This window comes from Sus scrofa, chromosome 13, assembly GCF_054392235.1.
Source record: "Sus scrofa isolate SSC_HxYL_T2T_F1_AM1 chromosome 13, Sscrofa_HxYL_maternal_Yorkshire_Landrace_v2.0, whole genome shotgun sequence".
In the NCBI taxonomy this organism is placed as follows: Eukaryota; Metazoa; Chordata; class Mammalia; order Artiodactyla; family Suidae; genus Sus; species Sus scrofa.
In genome coordinates, this window is record NC_139395.1 from 63,759,692 (window position 1) to 63,785,852 (window position 26,161).

Genomic DNA, 26,161 nt, shown 5'->3' on the forward strand with positions numbered 1-26,161 from the left:
GAAAACTAAAATTTTTCACTGCTCTATGTACTTTTGCAAATGTCTGTGAAAGCACTGTAACTACTGATTTTGAGATCATAAATGAATTTTAGCACATAGGCAAATTTGCAAATGCAGAACCTACAAATAATAGAGATCAACTATACTAAGAATCTTTGTTGAAAAAATGCACACTAGGTTATAATGATGTTCCTTTAGTACTTCCAAAAACATTCCTTGGAAAAAACTAAGAATTATATTAATAACAGGAGGAACATCTCACTTCAACACATAACATTCACCTTTCTTTAAATCTGGGGACCTGCTTCCTTTGTCAGAGAGGTGGGGAATATTATGCTTCAACCTGAAACTATCTCAGTATAGTGATTCATGAGGCTACAAATTTAAAAGTCTTACTAAAAGTTTCATTGGAAACAAAGTAAATAATAGCAAAAAATGCTAAGAGGCATTAGGTGTTCTCAGTACACTTTACATAACAGTACTTTAGGTATACATACAAGTAATGGAACAACAAGAATTTATCTAGACCAATTCAAAGATAATTGACAGAATGGAAAAAAAGTAGAGAGATGACATATATAAAAGAGCTTATGTGGAGTTCCCACCATGGTGCAGTGGTTTAAGAATCCAACTGCAGGGACCTAGTTTGCTATGGAAGTGTAGGTTCAATCCCTGGCCCTGTGTAGTGGATTAAAGGATCCAGCAATGCCAAAGCTGTCGCTCAGATTCAGTCTTTGGTCCAGGAATTTCCATATGCCATGGGTGCAGCCATAAAAAATATAAATAAATATAAATAAATAAATAAATAAGCCCATTCCTTTGATTTTCAGCACATACACACACACACACACACACCCTTGCATTAATATATACTCTGTGAAAAAGAGTGACATAACAATGGAAAATGGGCAAAATACATGAATAGGCAGGTTATAACAGAAGTAATCAAAAATGTTCAATAAAAGAAAAAGAATTTACAGTGTAACCTCCCATGACAGTAAATGGTCACAGTATGCAGGAAAACTTATATGATGAAAAACCTTCTAGGCTTCTTCAACTAGTATTGATATCATTTGATATAATTGAAAATAAGTGTGAAAACCTTAACATCTGCATACATTTTGCACCCTCACACTTCTAAGAGTGAATCTAATGTAAATAAGCTGACCTGTTTGTAAAGTTATGAATACAAGGAAGTTCACAGCAGCATTATGGAAACACCAAATAACAGAGGACTGGTTAAGTAAGCTTATATATCCATACATGTGAATACTACTTAGAAGATGTAGAGAACTGTAAAAAGACAGGCAAGAGGTACCTAAAAAAAGCAGAGTGTCAATTACACTGATAATATTTTTATCAAAAGTACTATACTATATGATTCATTTAAAAGTCTATATATACATAATTTAATGTATTTTGTACTTTTCCATGTTTTATGTTCCCTAATATAATAATAGGGGAAAAGGGATGCTGCTTAACAAAATCCTGTAAAACAAAGACAGAATACCATGTAGAAATTCACTGTTAATCAAGCCAATTTCTCCAACAAATTCATATGGACATGTTTCTCTTAAAAATAAGGTAATCATTCCCAATTTCTAATTCTCTGACAGTGAGTGGTAGTGGGCGTGGGGGTAGGGGTGGGAGATGCAGAAATAGAATAAGGAAGAGGATTCAGTGTCTTCAATCTCTTGAATCCACTGGGGCTCATTCTACCTCACTACATTTCATCTCTGCAGAGCAATCAGAGACCTTCATAGTTCAAAGATTTTTAACCTGGTTCTCCTAAATAATTGTACTAAATTTACGCTCCATACCCAGTAATTTCTCTACCAGGCACTACTTGGATTCTAAAACAATACCTCAAAAATAATAACAGTACAACTTTCAGAGGCCTTCATCACTCTACCATCATAAGACAATTCTTAAGATTCAGAAATGCTTAACTTTAATCTTGGCCATTACTTGATCTCCTTGTTGGAAAATATATTATTTTCTAATTGTTGAGTTCAACTACTTTACTCAATGCAATAACATTAAGATGAAAAAAATTCCTGGCTCTTCTAATAAGTATATATTATTTTCAACCTATATGATATTATAATTGATTAGTGGTCCATTTCTCTTTCACAGTCTACAAAGGCCTCTCTGTACAGGGTTTGTAATCACTGAGCATGCTGGGACAAATCACAGAATTTACTGAAATATCACAAAGTCTGTTAAATTCTTTAAATCACTTACCATGAAACAAGGCACATTAAAATCTGAATTTTGAGAAGCACAGCAAAGAGTACAAACCTTATTTTTAATTTATTTCTTAGAGTATGTTAGCAAGGAGCATGAAGCTAGATTTTGAGTGTTCCATGTGTGAGATATGGAAAAAGCTGCTTTCACCAAGACCCAATTCTTACTGGGGAGTACTGGCAGGTAAGTTGGGCATGCAGAGCCAGGTATTCTTGGACGTTTGAGTCAAAGAGACATGAAGAAAAGAAATGCAAAATCAACATCTATGAATTCGTGACAGTAGGAAAACTACTGGGAGGAGAAATGACCCTAGGGAGTACAGTTTTCCATTCTCCAGTTATGTGCAGTTACCCTACAAAGGGGGTTATTCAAGGGAAAGGAGAAACCAAATGACAGGGTGCAAATTCATAAGCACAAAATCATTTTTATTCTCCTCAGACTAGGCTATCATGTAGATGATCACCATTAAGAACTGCTCCTTTTTGGAGTTCCCGTTGTGGTTCACTGGAAACAAATCCGTCTGGGAACCATGAGGTTGAGGGTTTGATCCCTGGCCTTGCTCAGTGGGTTAAGGATCCGTTGTTGCTGTGAGTTGTGGTGTAGGTTGCAGACGTGGCTCAGATCTGGCATTGCTGTGGCTCTGGTGCAGGCCAGCAGCTACAGCTCCAATTCAACCCTTACCTTAGCCTGGGAACTTCCATATGCCGTGTGTGTGGCCCTAAAAAGCAAAAAAAAAAAAAAAAAAAAAAAAAAAAAGTTTGCTCCTTTTCAACTCTACATGAAAGCAAACAGGCCTGTAAGAATAGAGATGCAGGGTAGTCATTTCAAAAGTAATGCTCACATTTAAAAAATAAAGCCATTTGCAGCGACATGGATGCAACCAGAGATTCTCATACTAACTGAAGTCAGAAAAAGAAAAGACAAGTACCATATGATGTCACTTATATGTGGAATCCAAAATATGGCACAAATGAACCTATCTACAAAACAGAAACAGGTTTACAGACGTAGAAACAGACTTGTAGTTGCCATGGGGAGGGGGGAGAGAGTGGGATGGATGAGGAGTTTAGGGTTGGCAGATGCAAACTATTACATTTGGAACAGATAAGCGATGGAGTCATAATGTACAGCCCAATCTCTTAGATTAAAACATGATGGAAGATAGTATGAAAAATATAAAAAAGAATATATTTTATTTTTAAAGTAAAAAAATAAAAAAGAATACATACATGACTGGATCACTTTGCTATGTAGCAGAAATTGAGGAACACTGTAAATCAACTATACTTTAATAAAAATTTAAGAACAAATTAATAAAAATTAAAAATACTGGACATTATACATGAAAATAAATCCCTTTAAGAGTTCTATTACACCCCCCAAAAATATTCCCTTACAGACAGGGCATTTCCACAAGTGGTATATAACAAAATGAGCTTTGCTTCATGTCTCTGATATAAGCATGTATATAAGAGAAAAAGAGGATATTGTGTTTTGTATTTAAACACACCCTAAATGTATGATAATTAAAAATATATGAGGTACTTAGCATGTATTAATTCCACAGCATATTTATTAAAACTGAACACATTTATATAAACCCCATACTGAAAATAAAGCGTACAGTTTTACTTCTCTGGCCTCAAACTCTAAAGACTTTTGAAGCACTTACCACAGAGCTAAAACAGCTGGCCTCTCCTCAAATTTATACCAAATTATATTTTGTGGTTCTTCCAAACATGAATTTAATCCTCCCATTTATTAAACTGTGTCTTCTTGGTCGTCTGAAAAGAGGATCACTGCAAGCTACTGAGTTGCTTATATATTTCAATTTAAAAACAACTGGGCAGTAACACTGGTGTCAATGAACTGTTTCAGACAGCTCCCATTTCTGTAGATGACCACTTATTCCCCACTGTTTCAATAATTCGACATCTAAGCCTTGAAAATACTCATCAAAATGAACACTTTAAAAACACCAACACAAACTAAAGTTTTCTTAGTGCTTCAGAAAGGTTTGCCAAATACTTCCACATATATCTTAGATGATAATAAAACAATGCTTTAGGGCATGATTTTCATATATATATATATTTTTTTTTTCATATATATATATATAAGGAGACAGAAGTTGAATGAGTATATCCAAAGAGCTAAAAAACACATGAAAGGTGTTCACTCTCATCAGTTGTGAAGGGAAGTCATTGAACTACTATAAGATACTAGAACACACCTACCAGAATGACTAAATGTTGGTGAGGGTGTGGAGAAATTGGACTTCCCATTCATGCCTATGAGGGTATGAATTGGCACATCTAGAGAACTGTTTGGTAGTATCAATTCAAGCTGGGTATATGCATACCCCACGACACAGAAATTCTAGTTCCAAGTGTATACACCACAAAATATGCTCCAAACGACAGGTATGAGAATGTTCATAGCAACATTATTCATAATAGTCAAAAATGAGAATCCCACAATGTTTATCAACAGAAAATGACATAAAAGTTCTTGTAGAGGGTCATAAATAGAATACTATACAGCAATAAGGATAAGTGAACCACTGCTACATAAAATGTGGGTGAATCTGAGAAATAAAAGTCAAGTGAAAGATGGCAAATACAAATTTGTATACATTGTATGATTATATCTGCATTATGCTCAAAACCAGACAAAACAAACTTTGACATTACAAATTGGGACAGTGTTTACTTTGGGAAGAAGGCAGGGTAGGGGGAGGATAGTGGGGAGATGACTTCACTCATGTCAATAAATATTTCTGGGATGGTGACTATCTTAGTCCATTCAGGCTGCTATAACAAACTACCATAACCTGAGCAGGTTAAACAACAGGCATTCATTTCTCATAACTCTGGAGGCTGGCAACTCCAAGTTCAAGCACCAGCAGATTCAGTGGCCACTTGCTGGTAGGTACACAGGTGACTGTTTTCCAGCTATGTTCTCACACTGTGAAAGGGGTGAGAGAGCTCTCTGGGGTCTCTCTTATAAGGGCTCGAATCCCATTCATAAGGGCTCTACCCTCATGATCTAATTACTTCTCAAAGGCCCTACCTCCTCATGCCATCACATTGTGGGGGTAGGATTTTAACATATAGATTAGGAGAGGCCACAGACATTCAATTCATAACACTGGTCATGTCCTATTTCTTTATGTGGTCAGCGGTTCCACAGATATGTTCACTTTGTTGTAATTCATTGAACTATATACTTAATGATTTATATAATGTTCTCAATGTAATTACACCTTAATATCAGTTCATTAAATTTTAAGAAAGATACTGTCATTTTAAATAGGAAATGGGTGTATCTCAATTCATGCAATAAAATAACCCTCTGAGGTAATAAGTACTGTTATTATCTCCATTGTATAAAAGGAAAAACAAAGACAAAAGTTAAATAACACACTCAATACATGGTAAAGATGGAACTGGAAACCAGGCTGCCTGGCACCAGAGCTGTACTAAGAATCCTTTCCTTAAGTTAAACTAGTCCTTGTGCTTTATCAAGCACATTTCTTCCTAGATATTTAAAGAACCTTGAAAATCGGACTCTAATTTGGATCTAGCCAGGAAGCACAGTCAAATCAAGCGAGGTGACTTCACTCATGTCAATCATATGCCACTGCTTTTCAAAATCAGGCCTCCAGAGAGCAACAGATTTTGCTTGACTTTGGACAAAAGAGTCGAGGTTACTATTGAGATTCACAGCAACTGTCTTTTCCTTTTATTCATTTATGCAAGATGTTTTACATACTCCAGATGTTGTTGTACTCATTTTCTACACCTTTGGAATTCTAAGTTTAGAATTAGAAATAAAAGCCAAAGCATGATTCAGGAAAACAGAAACCTAAGGCTAATATTCATGATAGTGTTCTTCATTTAAATGTGTTCAAATTCTTTATGGATTACTACAAAAATCCTACTTCTACTTTTCAATATTTTTATGTCACTCTTACTTCCTGTAATACTAGTGGTTAGAATCGTGTAAGTTACAATGATGAAAATGAGCTCAGATCTATTCTACTACCAGCAGAACAAACTCTATTACCTTTTTCTCATCTCAGGCCCAGCTGGAAAATAAGAGAATTATAAAATATTTAATGATACACTTCATGGGAATCCATTTAGAAAGTGAGTTGTCTTGTAAACACTCCTGTTTTAGACAGTTTGGTAGAGGAACTCCATTTCACATACAATACACACAAATAAGGGACACGTTAGTTACAAAGGTACTTATACTAGGTCTCAGTGAAAATCAGCTTTTGGACTAATAGTCAAGTGAAATAAATACAAGTTTCAGCTCCACAGCTGACATTATGAATGGAAATATATGTCAATCCATAATATTTTTCTTGACTGATTATGTTTATTTCCTGATCAATAGAATTAGTTTGTACATATGACAAACAAGCAGTTGTTAGTATCAGTTGACTTAAGTTTAACAACAATGTGTCTGTTGTAATTTCGAGTTTCAGTGTATTCAACTGACTAATCCTTATATCTAACAAGAAAATCAATACCTTTGAAATAATTAGCTTTGGGCTCTGGGGAATCTCTACTTCTGGGCAACTGGATGGGGTCTTACTTGAAATAATTACTGCCAGAACTACAACCAGTTTCCTTGCAAGATCAAATCAATTCATCTATACTATTTTTTAGCCTCTGTTCTCTGAAATCTGTGAAACAATGCCAAGATTGAAAATACCCATTACATTTCTATGCTTTTTAACTTGCTTTGAAATTTCAGGATTTGGAAAATGTACTGTGAGATGAGCCAAGCATTCATTTTCCTGATATAGCATGAGAGAAATAAAATAACTCCCACATACCTTTATCTACTCAAGATGACAGCCAATCTCAAAAAAAAGTTTAAATACTCCAAGCATTTGAAAATATTCCATAGGGTAAAGTCAACATTTTTAAAAAGATTTTTAAAAATTAAAAAAAAAAGCTCTCCAAGTGATTTTTCATTCCCTTCCTGTACTTCCATAAAATTAAAATTCAGTATCAGCCACTAAGAAAAGATACTCCAAAGAAAATGCAATGACTGTCCCAGTAGATTTAATCCTTCTATGGCTCTTTAATTTTCAGCACTGAATTTCAGGAGATACTAAACATTCAGTGTTTTATTATAGTCACCTGTCCTCTGGGTACTTTGTGGTTCAAACAGTTTAAAGAGCTTTGTGTTATGTCCAAGGTGTTTACAGATTTCAATGGGTTTGAAAATCTCTGGGATGAAAATGACTCTTCTCTTAGAAAGGAGTGGGAAGAAGAGATAAATGAATTAATAAATGATTAGGTAGCCTCTGATAATGTTTCTACTTTAATAATTAAAACAAGTTAGTTCTGTAAACAGAAAAGTCAACTGTAACACTTCATGGCTAGGTGACTCTGTACTTCAGTGACTTTGCTATTCCTGAATAGCACTGGAAAAATGAAGATAAGCTGCTGATAATGTTTAACCATTTTAAATGTGTGTGTATGTGTCAGTCAGAAGGAAAAGATTTAGCAAAAACATAAGCTCACCAAGTAAGTTAAAATGAAACAGAGAGGCACACCACTAACCAAAGACAATTTCACACACATGAGGCTCAAAATGCCAGTATACTTATGAAGGGGAAGCTTCCATATTCAGTCCAGACAACATTTCAATAAAAAAAAAAACCTGATATTGTTTTCATTCATGACTTTTTTTAGTGATCATTTGGATTTCCTATGTCTTCAGATGTGTCAGGAAACAACAGAACTTATTACATACTGTAACAATATTAAGATAGTGATTCTCAAGGTTTAGAATCTCATGGTTGTGCCATAAACACTACCCCACAGAACTGCGAAGAGAATTAAATGACATAGTTGCTGTGGCTCTGGCATAGGCTGGCGGCTACAGCTCTGATTAGACTCCTAGCCTGGGAACCTCCATATGCTGCAGGTGCGGCCCTAGGAAAGGCAAAAAGACAAAAAAAAAAAAAAAAAAGAATTAAATGACATATATCAGATATTCAAAAAGCACTAGTATTTTCCATGTAACAATATCCACCTAAACCTTGTTATTATAGCCCAACTGAATAACTACAATGGAAACAATCCATGTGGGTATTTACATTGATTAAATATTTACCGAATGCCTACTATGCATCTAGCATGGGTATGACAGCTACATTCTAGTATATAAAAAAAGATGCTATAAAGCAATATTATATGCTACTTAGAATATGTTACAAACTGTAATGCGAGTAATTGTCAGATATGAAAATTAAAAAGCATATAGAAGGAAGAAGGTTATTATTTTCCAGTAATATATGTTATAACCTTGTAATATCCTTCTGTCTTAATCTTATAATACCTTCAGCATCTTTATGGAAGAAATTTGAGACTCCTTCCCCTCTGAGTCACATAAGCAAAGAATTAATCGCTTCCGTGTGAAGTACCCAAATATTTCATTCTAACCAACATTTCACTGTTTGTACTATACTTTCCAAAAAAATTTCCCTCCACTTCCCAGAATTCTGTAAGTGTAGATCCTGAAATAAGACCCCAGGGGCACTTATAAGCCTTTCACCCAGATAATTTAAATTATCAGGCATTCCAATGGGATATAACACAAAATTTGCATCTGGGGCTCCAAAGTACATATGTTGGCTTATTAACCATTATCAGTAGGAACAAGGTAACTCAATGGTGAGAAGTCAGAACACTATAAAACCTCTACAAAGAGAGACGTTACCTTAGGATCGGCTGTGAGCAGTTTGAATGCTTGATAAACCTGAGATTCCTTTACACCACCTCCAAGATCCAAGAAGTTGGCTGGCTTCCCACCATTCAAGAAAATGATGTCACAGGTAGCCATGGCAAGTCCAGCCCCATTTACTGTGAAATGCAAACAGCACACAAGATAAATTTAGCAATATGAAAGGGTACATAAATTGTGACTCTCCCCAATAGTGCTCAAAAGAGAACCCCAAAAATACTAGGTCAATTTCCGCCCTGCTTGGAATTCTATTCAACTGGATAAGTTTACAGACTTGAAGGATAAAGAATCAGGAAATGTGCATATAAGGAATAAACAACAACAACAGCAAAAAAGACCTGGGAATGGAGAGAAAAATTTATTGAGAAATTAAATCAAGCTGGAAAATACAAAGAAGGGAAGAGCTTAAGTAAGTAATACATTTGTATTATTAGTAAAGAAAGGAATTTTAGATTCTGGAAAGTACGGAATTTAAGAGAACTGGGAAAGAGGAAAACGGATATGAAAAGTTGCTGGAGCCTACGTACTAAATTTTTTTTTTTTTTTTTAATATTCTTTAAGAGATTTGAGTAAAGAATGTGATTCTTGTAATTTTTGGCTTGCTGAGAATATGCTCCTTTGAATATGGCATCCCTCTGGGGTTGAACCACAGGGGTCCCAGCTTCAATAGGACTCTCACTTTTTTACACTTAGTTCAACCATGCATGTTTATGTGCTCTCTGGAGAAACTTAGAAAACAAATGAACAAATGACAGCATCAAAACTATATTCCCAGCCCCCTGTTCCTCTTTCAAATTAATATAAGAAATGCTGACTAGCAACAAGATCATTAAAACTAGAACCAAAATGTGCTAACATCCTAGGAGCTTTCTTAAGAAACCAAGGGAAGTGTTTTAATAGCAAAATTCTTATTTTCCAGAGCTAAGTTTTATTGATCAATTGCACTTTCCTATAATTAAGCTTTTTATGCTTAATTATAGGAAATTACTTTCCTTTGGTTAGAAAGCGGCAAAAAAAAAAAAAAAAAAAAAAAAGAGTCCTGAACATATCAGAAACTCTCCAAGTTAAGACCTTTCACTTTTTCTGACCCTTAAATTCCCCAGATAAGCTTATGAACTGTGACTAATTCAAATAAGCCTGGGGCAACTAAAATAAAAATCATTTACACAGGATCTTAAAACAATTTGAAATGTGTTAATCATAGCTTACGAGACTGCTAACTTGGCCAAATCGTGCAAACTCCAACAGAGGCTACCAAAATATGTCTTTAATTTATTTTAAACACACAATTATATCTTTCCCCTTTCTAATGCCTAGAAATATTGAGAGCATATTAGCTTGTCAAGATCAAAATGATGTGAGTGATCTGGTACATTACAGTTTTCGTTCTAATACAAAGCAAGAGCTTTTGGTATCACTTGTAATTGGATATTATTTTCTATTGTATTAACACCAAACTACTGGATGAGGTATGTTCAGTTCTGAATACAATGATACTGTTGGTTTAATGAACTACAAATCTTTTTTATTTTAATTCTATTAAGACCTCAGTTTCCAGTGCAATAAATTGGTTTCACCAGAAACAGAGAAGCACATAAATCTCGGTTCTATAAGCTGGGGACAATAACAGAAATTCTACTGCCTCAGAGACCTCTTCTTATCTCTGCTAATATGCCAATTTCACAAATTTAGATGACTGATAAAAATCAATTGTCTTATTAATAAACTGACATAATGGAATAAATATTTTACTAGTTGGTTTTCATAGAATCTGAAACTTCAGTATAATGATGTAAGCATGTGCTCTCTTCTATTTCCTCTAAGAAAGCAATTTATCTTAAGCCCAAATTTCAGAACAGGTCTTAGCACATTAATGTTTGAATAGAGTAGGAGTTCTCATTGTGGCTCAGCTGAAGAATGAATCTGACTAGCATCCATAAGGACGCAGATTCCATCCCTGGCCTCACTCAGTAGGTTAAGGATCCAGCGCTGCCATTAGCTGTGGTGTAGGTCGAAGACATGACTCGGATCTGGCATTGCTGTGGCTGTGGGGTAGGCCAACAGCTATAGTTCCAAGTTGACCCCTAGCCTGGGAACCTCCATATGCCACAAGTGTGACCCTAAAAGGTGAAAAAAGAAAAAGAAAAGAAAAAAACATTTGACTAGAGTAGCAAAGGTTCTAACTTTTATTAATCAAAGTTTAACTGAGATGTTTTAAAACAGTGGTTCTCAGCTGGGGAGACTATGCTACCAAGAGACACTCCATGATGTGTGGAGACATTGTTGGTTGTCACAACTGGTGACAGTGCAGCACAGGACAACATTCCACAGCAAAGAATCATCCCATCCAAAATGTTCAGAGTTATGGAACTGAAGGACTCTGCTCAAACAAGTGACCATTAGCAAAAATGAACTTTGGGAAGAAATTCTGGATTGCTTCTTAAGCCTTTTAGGCTATAAAAATCTCATGTGTTAATTTGCTATTGGGAAATAGTATTCTAGAAATCAGGGATCCCTTAATTATGCAAAAAATCCACAAATTATTCTTTTGATATTACCAAAGCAGGCGATGTTCCCATCCAGTCCTATGTATTTTAGATCATACTTCGCAGCTTCATTTTCAATGGGCTCATTCTCTGATTTGTCGTCCATAGCAAATATATCCTTCTGTCGGAATTCTGCATTGTCATCAAAGTTTATCTTGGCATCAAAACAGACAACTAAAAAAGAGAAAAGGAATAATACCTAAATATCTCTTAAGAATCTATAAATTAAGTTCCCTAGGCTGACAAATGCAGGAGAAAAAAGTCAAATACTATCATTTTTTTCTCATGCTACAGGCATGAGGAGCTTTTAAGGCTTTCTTGACCTTTAAACTTTTAGGCTACAAAGACAAATATAACATGGTACCTCTTCTCAAGGGATTTCACATTCTAAAAAAGAAAAAAAAAGTATAGTAGTTTACATCAGTTGGTTTCTATAAAATAAAAATGTAAGTTTACATTATCCATTAAAAGCTATAGATGGCATAGTTTCATATAGCTATGATTTTTAATTTTTATTAGATTTCTTATTCTTAGTATTTAACTGCTAATCATCACTTTTCTCTTCAATGCAATGAAAGACTAGACGATAAAGCTTAATCCTGTGTCCTCCTATGTCTTTCTTTTATTGCAAGGTGAAGTTTTTATTTAATCATATCCCCACTAATATGTCTAGAAGATTTAGTGGAATGAACACCAGGCCAGAATCAATAGATTTTTGTTTTGTTATTTGATCCTTAACTAACTCTGCAACCTTGACAAAAATAACCTACCTCCTTTCTGGACCTCAGTTTGCTTGTGTGGAAAATGGAAACTACAGTCCCTAGATTGCCTATACACTTACTCTGGGGTCTAGTAAAACTAGACCATCATCTTGCTATAAGCAAAGCCATCTTATGACGCTTATGGTCCAAGTTACAAAACATTAAGAGTCCAAGAGTGGTCAGTTACAATGGAAAGTTGCCAGACATTATTAGCACCATGGTGTCCACCCTCTAGTGTTGGCAGAAATCTCTAATTCTCTTACTGGCTAAGAGCCCTGGACACAGTAAAACTCATTCAGTGACAGGGATGGACCACAGAGTTTTCCTTGAATATACATAGATATTCTACATGTAAATCAGAGAGCAATTGCAGCAGGGAGGGGTGGTGTGCTTGGTGTCTGGGATCTGTTCCCTTCTATTTGTTCCTTAGAATAGAAATTAGTAGTCTATAGTCACATTCCACTAAAACCTTCTTTTACATTACTTGGGGTACTGATAGGCAGGGATCTCTGACCATGAATTTAGATATTATGCATTCCCCCACAATACTGCTGACAGGCACCTAAGTCTTGAAAGGGAAACAACCAATTTTGCGTATTTCAGTCAGAGGAATGACCAAGGTCTGTTAGTCCCACTTGCTTCCTATGAGAAGAAAATATTGTTACATTGCAGCATCCTGGAAAAGACCTCAGGTAGAGGATTTTTTTCCCCAAGGGTCTCTCTGCCACAATATTCTAGCACTTTGGTATAAATCTGTGCAGAATTGGCAATACTAACATCTAAGAATGCTCACCACAAATAAAAGTCCAAACCACAAATTACTTAAAATAGCGCTGAATGACAAGAGAAAATCTCATATGGAATTTAATGTCTGCTTGAGTCCTTTGTCTTGCCACAAAATGTCCAACCACTTTACCCACATATTGTGAATACATGGAGCAAATGAGTAATTACTTTCCAGAATACTGAAATCTTAATGATGGTACCCTACATTACAGAAGGAATTGGCCAATGTTCTCTGCTTGCTACACTAGCATTTTTCTCAGCAATTAATGACTGGCGTAATAATCAATAGTAAAGCAACTTCATTCTTAGCTTTCTCCTGGGTTTATAAATATATTTTAATTAATTTATTAGTCATTTTAGCTCCTCCATTACTCACTGGCAAGAGTACTTGTAACCAACATATTCAGAATGAATGGGAAAATGCTATCAAATTGACTTCCTAAATGAAGAGTTTCAAATAAAAAATTCTTCGTCAAGATCAATAAGCCAGTAAATCAAAATAGGTCCAAGCTGATCTTTGCCCCTTACAAAGACTACAGTTACAAGCTACTTGAGAGAGAGCATAATTAATGAATATGTATGCAAAGCTCCGAAGGCAGTCCCAGCTAAATGCCTACAAAGTCAGATTTTCAAAGGCTGTAGTATGATACACATGCCAAGTACAGAAATGAGTTCACCATTTGCGGACCATCTTGAGAGAATTTTCAAGCTAACCCAGGATTTAAAGATGGTAACTATGGGAAAACAGCGTTATCAATAGGTAGGGAAAAAAGGTATAAGGTGTATCTACAATGGCTCCTTGCCAACTGTTCTCTCTTAGAGAAAATTAAACAATATAATTAAGTCAATGTATATATATGTCCAAGTGCTCTGAGAAATTAAAAACCCTAGATAAATCGGAAGTAAGAAAGGTAACTTTAGGAGTGAAGAAAGATATCCAAATCTGAATTGCCACCTTCCACTCCTAAACATTTTCTGGAGAGGGTGATGGTGGAGGGGGACATAGCATTTTAAGGAGGTACATGGACTCTGTTAGACACACAACTGTTATAACTGGCCAATATTTTTAAATGGTTCCAAATACACAAAGTGCTTTACTGCCTTATAATCTCAGTTTATAATGTTATTATATCATTTGAAAGTTTTCCCTTGAACTTGACCATTTAATGTAAAATTCTGGCATCAAAAACACCTGGGTATGAAATACAATTGTCACACTTCCTGAACGGGGAGCCATCGTCTCTCTTAAGCTCATTGGCCTTGTGGAACAAATAGGAACCAGATTACTTTCTACTGTATTGTGTTGTTGGAAGGAGAAATGCATGCAAGGCACTTAGCCTCACTGACAGCTGGCACTCACTGGTTATTACTACTACCCCTGCCATCCTCTATACATACAGTGATTTCTTAGGACTTCACAGTGTTGCAGCACAGAATACAGGACTCTCTTCTCATCCTATCACTGAAAAGGACCTGTACTTTGTCCCACTCCCTTATAATCCTAGTTCTCTATCTGAAGTAAAGTAAACTAATGGAGTTTATGTATATACAGGATAAAAATGATTTTCAATAAAAAATTCTCTCTTTTGGAGTTCTCTGGTGGCCTAGTAGTTAAAAACTTAGTGTTGTCACTGCTGTGGCTTGGGTTCAGTACCTGGTCCAGGACTTTTGCCTCGGGCACAGCCATGTATGTACACACACACACACACACACACACACATACATATAAATATGTGTATAAATATAAAATGTATATATATGTGTGTGTGTCACATTCTAAATATTTCAGAGTTTTCCCATAGGAAGGATTTTAATGGTTGGTGTTTCAGGCTTTATAGACAACAATGAAGTAGATTTTGCCTAAAGGATAATGAAAGAGATGCCTTTGATGATCCCTGAATCATACCACACCTTTGCATAGGCCAGGGTAGCTACAGATGGGTATACTTCAGCTCCAAGTGAGACTCTAAGTCAGGGGGTGGCAGAGTATAGCCCTTAGACCAGCTCATGGCCTATTTTTGTAAATAAGGTTTTACTGGAATTCAGCCACAACCATTTTTTTACCTATCTCTAAGTTGCTGGCCCAAAACAACAGCAGAGATCAATGCCCGCAACAGCGACTACATGGCCCCCAAATATTTACTACCTGGCCTTTTACAGAAAAAGGTTGCCAATCTCTGCTAAGCCACAGTTCTCATCACACTTGCTTCCTGTTTTTACAACTGATCATAGTCACAGGTATCACACTTGTGTTTAAACTTAGACAAGTACATTCTACTAGCATGAAAACAATAAAGTATAACAAAATAACCAAAACTTGTAGCTTGCAAGGAAGTAGTAGATTAATCCTTACATGCTGATTGACTCATATGTTAATTTGCCCCATTAGACCCCCCCAAGTACACTTTCAGAACTGGTGGGTTATAAATGGATTGCCTATGTCAACAGTAGGGCAATAAAATAAACTTGCTTGCTTAGACCTTGGCTTTTTCATTTAATAAAACAATAACCTATGGCAAAATGTATTCTTGGATGTGCTGAGCTAGGTTCAAACATAAAGGTTTTCAATGTCACATTGATGAAACCTCAATTCTACAGAAAATTCAACTTGAACAAAGGCCATTCTGTGTATAAAGTGGGTGAAAAAAACACACCTATTAATATTTATAAAACAATTTTCACCATCAAAAGCACATTGTTACATGCTTGATAGATTATACAAATGAATTTTCCTTCTGAACAAATATCAAAGAATGCTGCGGTACTTATATTCATAGGGTGTTTTTGTTCTTTTGCTTAATGGTGTGAGATCCTGTGAGCTGCTAATTCAACAACCTCACTGAAGAATGTAACTGGCAGTTAGAGGCCTCTGACCTTAAAGTTTTAACAGAAGAATATGCCACAGAATTAAACAAAAGAAAAATGCATTTCAGAAGGGAGAGCCACACATAAAAGAAACATAAAAACAGCAGGAAATAAGACTGTCATAATTAGTTTGAAAAATAATCTGTCTTCAAGCAATGTACTGAATTTGATTTTCGATAAATAACCATAACATGCTACTGAAATGTACTTTGCCAAGATGGCCTTAAATGCTGATTCTTTCAAATTAATCCTGCTTTCTGTTAAATGTTGATGTTCCAAGAGTTGTATTCTTTTGAAAACTTTTCTTTAGTTGCTGTGAAAGAGAAAATAGATACTAGGCGTGAGGGAACTTCGGGGGGCGGGGGGAGGTAGAGAACTGAGAATGTTCTTGAAAATAGTCTTATGTATAAAGAGAGAAACAGAGAGAAACACCCACCAACAACATGGGCGCTTGCTAACACAAAGCAACAGGGTGGTTATTTAGGGAAATTAATCTGAAGAAAGAAAGGAATTTGATGTGCCAGTTAACTTTGGATCACCCAGCCTTAATTTTCATGAAATCTTGGTCAGATAGTCACTGTTTTAATTCCCTTAGCTCAGTGAATGGATTTGGCTTCCAAATGGCAAAAACACGATAGAGCAGGAATTCTTAATTTCCGGGGTACTGACATATTGGGTGAAATCACTTTCTGATGAGGGGGTCAATGCTGTGCACTGTATGATGTTTAGCGCCATCCCCAGACTCTTCCCACTAGAGTGCAAGTAAAATCCTGCACCAAAAGTTGTGACAAGCAAAAGCAGATGTTAACTAGATTCACTGTGGTGATCATTTTGCTACTTAGACACAGACCTAGATATAGCTCAAATTACTGTGTTATATACCTGAAACTAATGGCTTAATGTTATATGTTAATTACATCTTAGTTAAAAAAAAAAAAAAAATGTGTAGTAGAGATTCTGCTGTGGTACAATGGGATGTGTGGTGTCCTGGGAATCCGGGAACAATGTTTGATCTCCAGCCCGGAACAGTGGATTAGAGATCCATATCTGGGGTTGATACAGCTGTGACTTAAATAGAAACTGTGGTTCAGATCTGACCCCTAGACCAAGAACTCCATATGCTAGGGGCTGGCACAAAAAAGAGGGGTGGGGGCATTGCCAAACAGTTCCTAGGAGACAAAATGCCCATCCTCTCCACTGGGAAACACTGTTTTAAAGACACTGAAGAAAGGATTCTGTGTGCAGGCCGATCTGGTTGAAAGCAGAATGAAATAAAATTGGACATAAAATCTCATAGTGGCTTACAAATAAATAAATGAATAAAAACACAGGGAAATGATTTTTAAAAAGCAAATCTTGCACTGCAATTGGAAAAGCAAGGAAATCAGTTCATTTCTATTTAATTAATAGCTTACTGTCATTTCAATAAATGTTAAGTCATTCTCTTGTCAGTAGCATGGTTTGAAATTATTTTCTCCCATTCCCCAGCTTGTATTTTTTGTTTTGGTTTGGTTTTTTGTTTGTTTGCTTGTTTTTTCATGGTTTCCTTTGCTATGCAAAACTTGTAAGTTTGATTAGGTCCCATTTGTTTCTTTTTGTCTTTATTTCTATTGCCTTAGGAGACTGACCTAAGAAAACATTTGTACGGCTGATGTCAGAGAATGTCTTGCCTTCGTTCTCTTCTAAGACTTTAATGGTGTCTTAAGTCTTAAAGCCATTTTGAGTTTATTTTTGTGTGTAATGTGAGGATGTGTTTTACTTTGACTGATTTACATGCAGCTGTCCAGTTTTCCCAATACCATGTGCTGAGGAGACTTTCTCCCATTTTATATTCTTGCTTCCTTTGCTAAAGATTAATTGACTACAGGTGTCTGGGTTTATTTCTAAGCTCTGGGTTTATTTTTAGGCTCTCTATTCTGTTTCATTAATCCTTATGTTTGTTTCTGTAACAATGCCACAGTTTTAATTACTGTAGTTTTATAATATTGTTTGAAATCTGGGAGAGTTATGCCTCCTGTTTTGTTTTTTTCCTCAGGATTGCCTTGAGAATTCAGGTTCTTTTATGGTTCCATATATATTTTTGGATTATTTGTTCTAATTTTGTGAAAAATGTCATGGGAAATTTGTTAGGGATTGCATTAGAACTGTAGATTGCTTTGGGTTGTATGGCCATTTTAACAATATTATTTCTTCCAATACAGGAGCATAGGTTATCTTTCCATGTCTTTGAACCCTCTTAAGTTTCCTTTATTAATGTTGTATAGTTCTCAGCATATAAATCTTTCACCTCTGTGGTCAGGCTGAATCCTAGGGATCTTATTTTTGGGGGTGTGATTTTAAAAGGTATTTTTTATATCCCTTTTTATTGCTAGAATGCAGAAATGCAACCAATTTCTGAATGTTAATCTTGTACCTGCTACTTTGTTGAATTTATTTTTCAGATCAAGTAGTTTTCACTTGGAGTCCTTCCAGTTTTCAATATATAGAACTGTATATAGTGACAACGTTACCTCTTCTCTTCTGATTTTGGATACATTTTATTTCTTTTGTTTGTCTGATTGCTGTGTATAGGAATTTCAATACTATGTTGAATAAAAGTGATGAGAGTGGGCATCTTTGTTTGTTTCAGATTTTAGTGAGAAAGCTTTCAGCTTTTCTTCATAATATGTAAACAACTTGTACAACTCAATAACAAAAATCAAACAATGCAATTTAAAAAATGGACAGAAGATGTAAACAGATATTTCTCCAAAGACATATAGGTGGCCAAAAGACATATGAAAAGATGCTCACTATTGCTAATTATTTGAGAAATGCAAATCAAAACTAAAATGAGGTACCACCTCTCGCCAGGCAAAATGGCTATTGTTAATAAGTCAACAAATAACAAATGCTGAAGAGGATGTGGAGAAAAAGGAACCCTCCTACAATGTTGGGAATGTAAACCGGAAAAATCACTATGGATAACCGTATGGAGGTTCCTAAGAAAAATGAAAATAGAACTACAATGTGACCCAGCAATCCTACTCCTGGGTACATATTTAGACAAAACTATAATTCAAAAAGACATATGAACCCCTATGTTCTATTCACAATAGTCAAGTCATGGAAACAATACCAATGTCCATCGACAAATTAATGGATTAAGAAGATGTGGTACATATATACAATGGAATACTACTCAGCCATAAAAAAGAACAAAATAATGACATTTGTAGCAACATGGATGCAACTAAAGATTCTCATACTAAATGAAGTAAGTCAGAAAGAGAAAGACAAATACCTTATGATATTACTTCTATGTGGAATCTAAAATATGGCACAAATGAACCTATCTACAAAACATAAACAGGCTTACAGACAATGAGAACAGAGTTATGGTTGAAAGGTGGGAGTGGGGAGGAAGTGGGATGGACAGGGAATTTGTGGTTAGTAGATGTAAACTATTACAATTACAATGGATAAACAATGAGATCCTACTGTATAACACAGGGAAATATATCCAATCTTTTGTAACAGAACATGATGGAAGATAATATGAGAAAAAAATGTATAAATATATGACTGGGTCACTTTGCAGAAATTGATACAACACTATAAATCAACTATAATTTAAAAAAATAAATAAATAAAAAGAAAAAAAAACTTAGGTCATTCTTGTTGACATATTTTGACTCAATGTCCCTTTTCTATTGAGGAACTGCCTTTTCTCACACCATAAGATTTCAGCTCAGTGAATGGTCTATATATGGACATGTGACCCAAACAAGGACAATAACCACTATTTGAAAGGACTATTATGGTTACTGGAGAAGTATGGTCAGAACTGGGAGCCATTTTTGCTCATAGATCCAGAGGTGTTGGCTGACAAAGATGATGAGTTAGAGGCAAGCAGGGCTGAACAACCAGAGAATCTTGGATTCCCTTCAGACCTTAAGGAAGCCCATTCCTTAAACCTCCCTGTAATACAAATAAAATAAGTACTCCTCTCTCTAGGGAGCATTTTAACAAAAACTAGGTTGAAGTAGTTTCCTATCACTAACAACCATTATAATCATAACTAAACCATATTAGTCAGTAGTGCCAACTTATATTGTTTGAATCAGACTATTAATTAGATTGAAAAAAAATAGTTCTTGGGGTGCACTTCCTGCTCTGCACCAAAAATTCCCCATGGGTGTCCTAGCAGCATAGATGTTACCAAGGCCAATGCTATTCATTCAACCAAGTGTCATCTATTTTGTAAATATATGACCAGTGACTTGGATTTTTTAAAAATGTTCCTCATCAAGTAAGAGAAGGCTGAAGAAATTCTTTTATAAAGAAGCTGTGCAATGAATAAGTTTTTTTTTTTTTTTTTTTTATTTTCCCACTGTACAGCAAGGGGGTCAGGTCATCCTTAGATGTATACATTGCAGTTAGTTTAAAGTAAAAACTTTTAAAGTAAAAAGTTTTGTGTAATGCCAAGCTTTTTAAACTTCTGAATTAAAAGAGTAATTGTTAAAATGAAGTTTTAATGAGAAAGGTAATATGTTTTTCTATTACTGATCTAAATAGAAAAATTTCAATATTCTGATTATAAATATTAATATTATCAATACTGCTAAGATAGAAATGACTGCTTTTATAGCTCCTAAATAAAAACTGCTTTAGGGGACTGTGACAATGATGAAGATCAATTTGTACATTTGGTCATTAATAAATGTTTCCTAACTGGGTTTAATTTGACTACAGATCATTAGAGTTATAAACCAACACACTCATTTAATTGTGATTATAACTCTATATTTGAACTGTTATGGCACAATTAACAAATTAATAGCTAAAGATAATTTTGCTCTTAAAAATATCACATAAGACGTTTCAATTAATTGTGTTTTATGATGACTGTATTTTATGATGATTCCTTTTAAAACCTCACTTATTTTCCTTTCTCTTAATAATTAAAAAGAAAACTTCATATTTCTTGAGGCTTTACAAACACTCCCTAAGGAAATGTTCTCGTACCCCTGTTTCCTGCTATGTTTCTTTGGTTAATATGAAATAACCAGGTTGCTTGTGCATATTGGTTTGAAAAGCAATATATGACATTTAAGAACTTATATTGAATCTTCTCTCCCAGATTTAATTATCAGCCACTCAATGAAGCATGAATTTTGATTGATATTCTCAAACTGGAGACTACTTGTAGATCACTCTGATGAAAGCAAATTGAGAACTTAAGTATAGAAAAAGGAGAAAAGAAGGCTGGTCACCATAAGTTAGTCTTGCACACTAGAATCAACATGCACACCATACTCTGAGATACAAGGGTTTGAAAACCAGCTCCAATAACTAGCTGTCCATCAGGGAGTGACATTCATTTTTCAGTCTTCTATAAAATGGGGGAAAGAATTCCTAACTCTGCAGGGTTATGATAAATGATAAACAAAGAAAACACACAAAGTGTATCACAATGCCCGATATATGAGTTCAAGAAACAGTTTTCTTCCCCTCTCTATAAAATACTGATTATTTTACAGCCAAATGCAGCTCTTTAAATATTTAAGGATAAAGGTAGTTCATTTAAAAGATCATTCACAGAATTTATCTGGTGCCCATTTGTGTACATCATTAAATCTATTAATTTCAACAGCTTTCTAAACATGAGCTCTTTGCTTATCCTAATCTGAAATCTTTAAAAAAAAAACAAATGAAACAAAAAATAGACAAAAATATAAAATCTATACCTTTCCTGGACTACTTTTATACTATGTGAGAAGAACAATTATATTTTATAAATGTTGGGGACTAGCCTATTCTGTATTTGACACTGGATGCTTACAAAACACCAGTCACTTCATTTTGGCAAGTGCTCTGTAAAATAGGTATTACTTTTACCACTGTTTTGGATTTAAGCAAACAAAAAACCTGCTAAACCAAGCAACAGGAAAGAGTTAGATGGTGGGCACTAGGGGCTTCATCATGATGATGTAACTTCAGCAGGAGACATGAAGTGAAATTATATGCAGATTTAGGCAAAAAGCTTCAAACAGTTTCAGTTCCATAGAAACAGGTGCATTCATTTCACCCAAGCACTGTGGTTCCTGTTTCCACCTAAAACCCTGCCACTGTAGCAGCAGTGAGGGGCCTGAAAACCAGGGGGCGATGGTGGATGGATGTTTCAAAATAAAATAAGTAACTTCCTGGGAGGCTTGGCATTTGGCTATAAACAAATTCAAGTGCTGAAATGTTCAACTGCATCATGGGAGCATTTGAAACTATGGCAGAAATTAAATCACTGAAAGAAATTAATGCAAAGCTGCTGCTACAGTTTTTTGTACAATTTATAGCTTGCATAAACAATTACATTCATTTGTTTTCTTTTCTCTCTTTTTTTTTTACCTTGTCCTTCTGGAGTTTCACCAAAGGGATTCACTTCCACCTGAGTAGCATCGATTTTCAGGAAGAGATTATAAAGCTTCTTAATTTGATCTGCAGCCTAAATGTGATCAAATGAAATAAAATTACAAGAAAGCAGTAAAAAAAAAAAAAACTTATTTTGCTACATTAATGAAACCTTAAAAATAGCAAGTTATGTCTTTATTTTTAGAGTTTTCTGACAGGAAAAACAGAAAAGTAGAATTATTTTAATTTCTACTGCTATTCATTAGAAGGAATTGCTCAAGTTTCCTCCAGACACCAGAAAAGACTATTAACAAGAAAACAAAATATTTTCAGTACAGCCTAAAAACAGTGTTAATCTTTCTGAAAATTATCATGTCCCTATTAGCTGAGCTATACTGCAGTACAAGATACAACCATTAATACAAACAAGCTCCATTTAAGTAAAAGGTAAACATGATTTCGAGAGTTTATAATGACAAGGTTTTTCTTATTATGCTAGAATAAAGCTGTTACTGTATTTATCAATCCAAACCTATAATCTGTGAAACAATTACTGAGTGTCTAATGGAAATTGTTAAAAACAGGAAGATGTAAGTTCTGAAAAGTACACTTATTGAACAACACAGTTCAAACTGAAAACAGTTTGTCCCAAAGGCATAAACCACAAAGAGCAAGAATACCCAATTGCTTCTCTGGTGTTGTACCCTTGGCTTCATTTTTCTCACCCTGCTTGAAATTCACTCACTCATTCATTCATTTCAACCAACATTTATTAATTGCTCATGTCACAGCAGGCTGGCTTTGTGTAAGCTGGAGCTAGGGAAAGACATCATGAATGAGGCGTGATACCACACTGGAAAGCTTGCACCTGCAGTGAACACAGCCTGTGATGCAGCACAGCAAGACTGCAGAGTACAATCAAGGCTGAATGTTGGGTTTAAGTCTCATTCTTGTCTCCATCTTATTTCCCAGCCATGGTTTTCTCATCGCCTCAGTTTTGTTCGTTGTTCCTGTCCTGCATTATCTGCCCTCAGATTTGTTTCTGGCTTTTTCCCATCTCTACTCTCGTTTATCTGGGAACTGACACTTGTAGGCTATGCTTCCAAGGCTCCTGGGCCAGCTGGCTTCCAACTCAGTTCAGCCAATGGGAAGCAACACTGGGAGAGGAGGTGAGAGGAAGGCGAAAAAAGCAGTATTTCCAACCCTCTCTTTTTGCCTGTGGCAGAATCTCCTTCTGGACTTTCTGACCAGGGTCCCAACTTCTCTCATTTCAAGATCCTGTAACACCACCACCTTACTTTGTTCCTGGAGCACACAGATAGCAACAATTTCCTGTTGTTTATCTCTGCATTGTTTCTCTATCTACTCTGAAATTTCTCAGCTCTCACAGTACCTACAAAACGAATTACCTTGAATAAAGTCTCACTGTGGGAAGTACTGAGAGTGACTTCTTTGTTTAGGTATAGACTGAGGAATTCCTGGAGATGTAGTCATTCATGTAATCTCTATTTTATGTATATGTGTAAATTTCCTTAAATCCTAATTTGAAAGCCAGTGGGCATAAACAAACATAAATAATGACTATGAATGAATATTTTTAATACTAGTTTTTTTCTGGCTAGATAATACATGCACATGATACAAAATCCCCAAGGCACACAATGATCTCTCTCAGAACCTTCACTAGACTCCCTAGCCACACAGTCACATGTTTGATTCCTGGCCTCGCTCAGTGGGTTAAGGGTCTGGCATTGCTGTGAACTGTGGTGTAAGGTCACAGAGGTGGCTCAGGTCCTGCATTGCTTTGGCTGTGGTGTAGGCTAACAGCTACAGCTCTGATTCGACCCCTTGCCTGGGAAGAGACACACACACACAAAGAATATTCACGTTGTTATACAACCAAGCTCCAGAACCTTTCATCATGAAAACTGAAACTCCATACCCATTAAACAACTCCCCATTCTTCCCTCCCCCAACCCCTCCCAGTCTACCTCCCATCATTGAATTTGATGACTCTGGATACTTCATATAAATGATATGGTACATATTTGCCTTTTAGTGACTGGCTATTTTCACTTAGTATAATGTCCTTAAGGCTTATCCATGTTGCAGCATGGGTCAGGATTACCCACTTTCTCAAAGCTGAACAACCTTCCATTATATTACCACATTGTTTTTTTACCCATTCAGTTGTCTATCAACACCTGGGTTGCCTCAAATCTTCTTTAAACTTATATTAACCTAACTTGTCATGAATCTGAATTTTCTCATGCTACTGTCATTGTAATTATATATTAACACAGCACCAGGTGGGTGGAGGCATTCATTATTACGACTATTTATTATTGTGCAAAGGCAGACTATAAACATTTTTTAAAGCATGACTAGGTCTGTGCTATAAGATCTACAAGGAATATATGTTATAAAATCTGTGTCATGAGATCTACAAGGGAGAACCAGCCTGCCTTGGAGACAGAACATGCCTTATTCCAGAGGCTATACACCAAATGATAGTAAAGGTATCCAGGCAAACATGTCAGGCTGCCCAGGTATAAAAACAGCAAATGGCAGAGTCTGTGGCAAGCGGAGTTTGGCTCCCCTGATTTCTAAATGCATTCAAATTTGAAAAACAGATTAAATACAAGCCAGAGAAAACATTCTGCTCGTTAATGTGCAGTCACCAGTTTGCTATTACCACCTATTTCCTCAAATAGTAGCCATGCTATACAGAATATTTGTTTTCTTTTTTTGCCAGAATTAATTTTGCGTTAACATTGTTCACTAAGCAGTTAAAAAAACTGAATGCCTAAATTCAAATATCCTTGGAGCCACATGCAGTTATGACAAATTTACCAATGTCTTCAAAAATGTTTCAACAGTTTAAAAATTTTTGAAAAATTTCTCATGCACTCCAGAAACTAATGTTATCCACATTCATATGTGTTCTTTTTTTTTTTTTAGGTTTTATTTTTTTCTATTGTAGTTGATTTATGTTGTTCTGTCAATTGCTGCTGTATAGCAAAGTAACCCAGTTATTTACATACACACACACACACACACATACATATATATGTTCTTTTTCTCACATTATCCTCCATCATGTCCCATCACAAGTGACTATAGTTCCTTATGCTATATAGCAGGATCTCATTGCTTATCCACTCCAAATGCAATAGTTTGCATCTAGTAATTTCAAACTCCCAGTGATGTTCTTAAAGCTAACCAGAAATATAAACCACACCCAGAAGAGTTAATGAGTCTGTATAAACTTGGCTTATTGGATATTTTCATAGGCTTAAATCCTAGAGGCACATGCTGACAATTCATGGTGCCTATTTTTTTAGAAAAAAATAGTATGGATGATAATTAAGACATACTTGAGGAACCTGTGGATTTTAATCATATTCAGTTGTCCCAGGGCTTGAGTCTTTTCAGCCAATTCTTGCTGAAATGTATTTTATACTTGGTATAAAACATACACTTGGTAGGTTTTTATACAAGGTGGTATTTATTGTTGGCTAAATCTAGTATTATTACACCACATTATAGAGACAACAGGCATGAGTCACAGGAAAGATATTAATAATTTTATAAGAGAGTCATTTTATATGTTGTTCATCCACAAGTGAGGCACCTCCAAAGGCCTAAACCACATCCTAGATGAAAATGAAGTAACTTTCAAAGTCACATTGAATCTAGGGGCCTCTAAGATATCACTTCTCTATCAAAGGATCACTAATAGCTGATTCTTTAAATAAATATTTTCCCCTCTCAAGCGCCTCCGCTGTTCACACTACA

General features: G+C 35.5%; 1 protein-coding gene across 7 annotated transcripts in view; it reads right to left on the reverse strand.

Annotated features, from left to right (window-relative positions):
• The window catches only part of SUCLG2 (succinate-CoA ligase GDP-forming subunit beta), a 929,415-nt gene that overhangs the window by 761,029 nt on the left and 142,225 nt on the right, over positions 1-26,161 (reverse strand). For all 7 annotated transcript variants that reach the window (XR_014822455.1, XM_084987035.1, XM_084987034.1 and 4 more), the window contains 3 exon segments: positions 22,361-22,457; positions 11,577-11,738; positions 8,995-9,137 (listed from right to left, as the gene is read on the reverse strand). Coding sequence is in view for 6 of the 7 variants with exons in the window: in XM_084987035.1 (XP_084843161.1) it covers positions 8,995-9,137; positions 11,577-11,738; positions 22,361-22,457 (402 nt within the window). In the remaining variant the exon portion in view is untranslated.